Source organism: Augochlora pura, chromosome 3 (genome assembly GCF_028453695.1).
Source record: "Augochlora pura isolate Apur16 chromosome 3, APUR_v2.2.1, whole genome shotgun sequence".
Lineage (NCBI taxonomy): Eukaryota > Metazoa > Arthropoda > Insecta > Hymenoptera > Halictidae > Augochlora > Augochlora pura.
The window spans coordinates 21,809,177-21,815,525 of NC_135774.1; the positions used below are offsets into that span (position 1 = coordinate 21,809,177).

Here is a 6,349-nt window from a genome sequence, read left to right on the forward strand (position 1 = left end):
ATTAATTCTAAAGATCAGAATTTGTTTAAGACAGGCATTTCTGTATTGAAATCTCGTTGAAAAAGGTGTAGTAAAGCAAACGGGGCATATTTTTATTAAATCAACAGCTTTTGAAAAAAGATATACAGTTTCATATATTTACTTAAACATCTGACATTTCATATGCACCAAACCTAAGATACACTAATAGATCTGGACACGTTTGAACTGACGTTTGAAACAAGTTACACATACATATTATTTCGAGAATTAGCTTTTTCATCGAATTTGAAATAAAAAAAAGTAACGAAGTAATTAATTATTCAATGAATAAAAATAACGGTACGAGATGAATTATGTCAAATAATTAGCTTGTATTTTCATTTGAAGCAAAATTTGCTCAGACTTGTGTAACAGGCGAGACAATTTAACTTTGTTGCGAACTGTACACTATTCATTACTTATGAACCGAATATGCTATTTGGGAAACTAATTATACAATCACTTTGTGAGTTCCCTACTTCCTCGACGAGATATTACGACGCTTCATGTTACCTGCATTTTTTTCACATTTTTCTTTTTAAATGAAACGCCGAACGTTAATTTACAAAATTAATATGTTAGGCGAGAAAAATATTTTCGAGGAGGATGAATTTTCGATGAATTCAACATTGGATATAAACAACGTCCCTAGAAAGAGGAAAGCTATTATTACGACCGTTGACCACGATGCTGAAATTGGAAGCATATATGGATTCGACGTACCTTACGCACGACAATATTCGGACTCGATAAGTGGTAATAAAAATATGTGGAAAACTCCTTCATGAATAATATGAATCGTACGAATTATTCTGCTTACGTATGCAATTGTCGGCGTTTTATTAATCTTTTCGAAAAATAAATTCTTCTTCTACAACAAATACAGCTAATTGTATTTAAAGAGAAAACTAGAGCATGATATTTATAATAATAAATGTTTAATCAGTTTCTTTAGGGGAGAAGACTAGAAGCCAGCTGCGCCTTAATCGGAAATGTGAGCTTTGAAAATTCTTTAAATCTTCATATATCTGCAGTGATCATAATACATCGTATCAGTTGGAATGCTTTAATTTTCTCCAGTTAGAAGTGTGGACACAGTCAATCTTGGCAGCAGCGTTAAAATTTTCGACGAAAAACCATACGCCCCAATAAAATGCAGCAATCTTAATATTTCGACTGGAAGTAATCGTAATCTGCAGGAGGTGGTGGATAACGAGATCGCAGATTACGAGAAAGCTGCACTAAACACGGAGGCCAATTGCACTGACAAGTATGTATATATGTATATAAACAAATATTTTTCCTTAAATTATATAATAATAATGATATAATTGATGTAGTTCGTAATGTAATAATAGTGATATAATCGCGTCATGATAATAGTAAATAATAAATTTATATAATTAAATTTATATTATTAAACTGTATTTATGTTTATATTAATAAATTGTATTTATATAAATTTGGTCAATTAATCATTTTCTATTTCAAAATATAGACAATAACAAAATATTATTAATATTTACAACTGTGCCGAATGGACGAATTTCTAATTCTTCTAAAAATGTCTTGGATGTGGTCGACTTTGTTTGATTAATTAAGATTGCTTTCGCGGTTCCAAAAAAAAAATCCCATTTAACCGAACTCAGTTTACTTGCTTGTCGAATAACTGGAGTACGTAACTGGTCAGTTAACTGGCAGTGTCAATGCGCCGGGTTCCTAACTATACAAACAGTAGCGATGAAGAATCACGGCACTGTGCAAAGAACCGTCTGCCCCCGAGGCTATTTGGTCTTACATAAACCGGCATTTAACCTGGACCTGATTCGCTTGCATATACGTGGTCCGTTTGAACTGGCGTTAAAGGGATCTTGGCGGCTTAGCGCACTAAACAAACGTTACTTTGGTTTCTCCATCTTCAATAGCCTCTTTGCGAATAATCCGCATTACTTTCTGTCCGAAGACTAAACGTTAACCCCTTGCACTATAATAAAGAGTGAGAATCGTAACGAATGTTTCGCGCACGATTCGATAAATATGACTGCCAAACATTTCTATGAAATCGAAACAAATTATGAATCTTCTGTCATCGAAATCTTGGATTGAAAGTAAATGAGGACTATCGGGACACTAAATCATCTCACGACATCAAGGAAATAATTAACACTAATAATAGCTAAACTAAATAACTAATAAACTAATAACTAAACTAATAATAGCTGGTGACATGAACTATTTTTGTGACGTCAAAATTAAGCACTAGTTCATTTAATATCAATTAACAATGAAACTATACAAATTATATATATCAAATTTATGTTTGTAGAATCTAAAGTAAGTGTTCTGACTTATTAAAAAACTATAACTGACTTAAACTATAACTGTTCTGACTTATTAAAAAACTATATTCATTAATTCAACAAACAGTAAAGATACGGGAGTAAAAATTTATCAAATACGATGGTGTCCGAATATTAAGAATTCAACGATTCTTTTCTTCCGGCGAGGTGTCACTTATCCAGGGAATAACTTTAATTTAATGAAATTAAAAGAGTGAAACTAATAACTTATTTTATTCGTGCGCAAAGTTTCGTAACCTTTGGATTTTATTAATTCACCAACGTCCCTCGTTAGTTAGAAAGATTTGCCATAAGTTATTTAATTCTACGAGAAGCAGTGGTTTACACAATGGTTTTTTATTTATAGATCCGAAGAGAAGCCATTCGCAAAAAAAATATTCGACAAAGTGGTGGAATTTTTCGATCTGAATTTATTGCGAGACCCAATTTTTGTGAATATTATGGTCGGCATGTCGGCAGCCATCTTTGCCGAAGCAAACTTTTCTACGTTGACGCCTTTTATTTTAACGGATATGAAATTGACGACCAAGGAAATTTCGACCATTCTTAGCATCGTCGCCGCCATGGATTTACTTTTTCGAAGTCTAGCTCCGTTTCTTGGAGAATGGCTGAACCAACCACCACGAATTATGTACATGATAAGTTTGATGCTTTTAATCATTACTAGATCATGTGAGTATCATAATGTAATATGCAACATGATATTGATATACTGGGTGGGGCAAATAAAGTGTTACAAAGCAATGTCTCCATTATCGTTATTGATACGCGAAAATGCTTGAGGAACAAATTGTTTGGTTCGAAGGGGCACATTACTGACTTGATAAATGTCCATACTTATAGCATGTAAATATTAAGTAAAATTATTAAAGTCAACTTTTTCTTTCAATTTCTCTTGCATAGATGGAGAAATAATAATTGTGAACTTATTTTTGTTTCTAACAAAATATGCAATTTCCAATTTATACAAATGATAATGTAATCGTCAGTAATATTGAGCTATTTGTCTTTTATCGCACATTATTTGTTCAGAGGTACAAAACAATACAATTGCGAGAGTACAACAATTAGTTTTGATACAGTTAAGATGAAAATTCATTCACGGTCTTCAACAGTTAAAATTGCTGAATTATGTAATAAAATTATATGATTCACTGTGTTGTATTCATTCTGTCGGTTAATTATTATCTGCTAGCTTTATTTCATGTAAACGTTCTTATGCCAGTCAATATATCGCTATCTTGATCGAAGGACGCCGATGATATGAATTCGTTAGTATAATTTTTCATCTGCATTATAAAACTTGAATTAATCTCTGACACAGCTTTAATATTTGCCAATGGGTTTACATCGATGATACCCGTCGCCATTGGATTAGGGGCTGCCAAAGGAATTCGTTCGATCTATATGTCTCTGGTACTACCCCACTACGTCCCCATTAACAGGTTACCTAGCGCAAATGGGATTCACATGATCATGAATGGCACCATGTTTTTAATCGCTGGTCCTATCATAGGTATGTAGAAAATTTGAGCAAATAGATACAAATCCATATATACATATATATATATATCGAAACACCTAATAAATTACAAACTCCGTATTTATACTACGATAACGTGACTGCTTTACAATGACAGCAATAAATATTAAATATATAATTATCACGCAGATGATAAAAAGAAATAATGCGAAACTAATCCACATTCGATATAAATAAATTGATATAAAATAAATAAATCGAATTACATATAAATAAATATATAATTTGATGTAAATAAGATATATAATATCTTGTTTCTTTACATTGTTATGTATATTATGCACCTTAAGTGTAATAGTAGAAGCTAAGTCTCTGTAAAAACGAAATCAAATTATATTAATAGTTTCATAGTTGTTAAATGGTGCAAAGATGCAGCCTCTTTTTTTCAAAGATGGAACAAATTTTTAGCGTAACCACTACCAGAAATTAATGGTTCTTAACATCTGTATTAAATAAAAAGAGGCGCTCGTTAAGATAATAAATACATTCATAGTTAATTAGAACTAAATAAAAATATCAAAGTACAAATAATTATAAATTAATTAGCAATATATATATCTGTGATCAGATTGTGTCGAGTAATTTTTCAGAAAATATAATCGCGATATAATCATTTTTTTATACCATTCTACGCTAATATTTCTTTACTTACAATGATTGCAGGTATAATACGCGATAGCGCCGGATATTACACGCCCTGCATAGTGATGATGAATTCCATCACTGCACTCACTGTGATAATATGGTCTGTGGAGATGATCATCGTAAGGAGACGAAAGCTTCGATTGAAGGAAAAGGAACAGGACAACTCCTAGTAGTTTATATACGTATAATAGCGATTAGTAAACTGCGAATTTTATATACAGAAAAAAGGTTGATCAAACTTATAAGTTATCTCATCATTATCGACAAGTATAGCTTTATTAACCCTTTGCACTCGATGCCATTTTAACTGTAAATTTAAAATCATTTTTCCGATGTACAGTATTGCCATTTTAAGTAACAAAATGCATTTTATATATACCAAATTAACTATTGTGATTCATACCAAATCTTTCATTTTTAACAATTTATTCAAGATTAAACTTTGTTGCTATAAAGATTATTTTAATAGGTAACAGAACAATTATAGTGGTGCCTCAGAATCACCACTCGTGTGCAAAGGGTTAACCCCTTGCCGTATTTTGACGAGACTGGCTCGTCATAGTAATATCTATTAATATCTTGTTCATTATAAATGTTATTGCGTTCTTTTAAGCCGGAATAAAAGTCTGTCCTTTTGTCATCGGTATCTAACAATTTAAGTAAAGGTAAACAAACGCAATAAATATTGTTCCTTTTCCGTCTATGAAATTATCACAGTAGAAAAAGTACTAATTTTTGTAACTATGAAGGAAACAGTACGGCAAGGGGTTAAGAATTAGACTGACCTGATTTTGCACTCAAATTTCCTACCTGTATAGTTTTAAGTATAGTATACGTATTAGTCGGTTTTAAGAAATCATTGCTACACTGTCACCAACTGCAATGCGTTTCTATAATACGGCATTTTATAATTATTTATGCTCATGATTGTTAATATCTTTCCCAATACGACATCGTGTCAAAAGTTATTTGTTTCACGTGTGCAAATATATTCTATTTATATATTTTAGTGAAAAAGAAACACATCCAAGCACATTAACCAACGTGCAGTATTATTTTTCTCATAACAATAATTACATTAAATTAATTTAATTTCACTTAAATTAATTTTATTTAATTTAGTTTCTTATAGGCTCGTTCTTAGTTGTAAATAGTAATTGTATGTTTTTCGATTTAATACGTGTCCGTTTATCATTAACACTATGCGTGTGCAGAATATGTATAAGTATGAGAGAATTTAATTTGAAAGAATTCAAATTAAACTATATGACATGTAATCATGAAATTGTATTATGGTATTGCATTGAATTGTATTGATAGGGAAGATGTCATGCGTAACGACGTAAATTATATCGTACAATAAATATTAATTGATGTGTGAAAATTTGATTATTGTCTTTCACCTCGCAAATGAACAGAACTTTCTCTTGATCATAGTCTGTTTTTAATACGCATCGCACGAGTGACCGTGATATGCGATTAATAAATTGCAGAAATAAATACGCATTTTCGTAAACATGTTCAAAGAACTATTAAAATAATATTAAAAAATGTATTTTCTAATTTTGTTTAAACAGTACAATAAATAACGTTACACTAAACTTTCCCAAAGAATAAAACTCTGCAGAAAAAAATACGATTTATATTTATCATTAATTTGCAGAAAAGACATTATTCAATTAGGATCTAGTTGGTGTGTAGTTGGTATACTGTCTTCTTTAAAAAAAAAAGAATAATGATGATCAGCTAGATTGTTTTCCATATTTTACAGTAGTAACAA

At 31.0% G+C, this 6,349-nt stretch overlaps 2 protein-coding genes across 2 annotated transcripts in view; both read left to right on the plus strand.

Annotated features, from left to right (window-relative positions):
* The window catches only part of LOC144467860 (uncharacterized), a 17,217-nt gene extending 11,282 nt beyond the window's left edge, over positions 1–5,935 (plus strand). Inside the window, exons 10-11 of the mRNA XM_078176840.1 lie at positions 3,706–3,897; positions 4,588–5,935. Of these exons, the coding sequence (XP_078032966.1) occupies positions 3,706–3,897; positions 4,588–4,739 (344 nt within the window). The 3' untranslated portion in view covers positions 4,740–5,935. The remainder of the gene's footprint in view (positions 1–3,705; positions 3,898–4,587) is intronic.
* Positions 597–3,452, plus strand: LOC144467549 (uncharacterized). Its single transcript, XM_078176406.1, has 5 exons — positions 597–777; positions 968–1,015; positions 1,102–1,291; positions 2,728–3,067; positions 3,414–3,452. Exons 1-5 carry the CDS (start codon positions 597–599, stop codon positions 3,450–3,452), a joined length of 798 nt encoding a protein of 265 aa, XP_078032532.1.
* Positions 5,936–6,349: the final 414 nt, after the last annotated feature.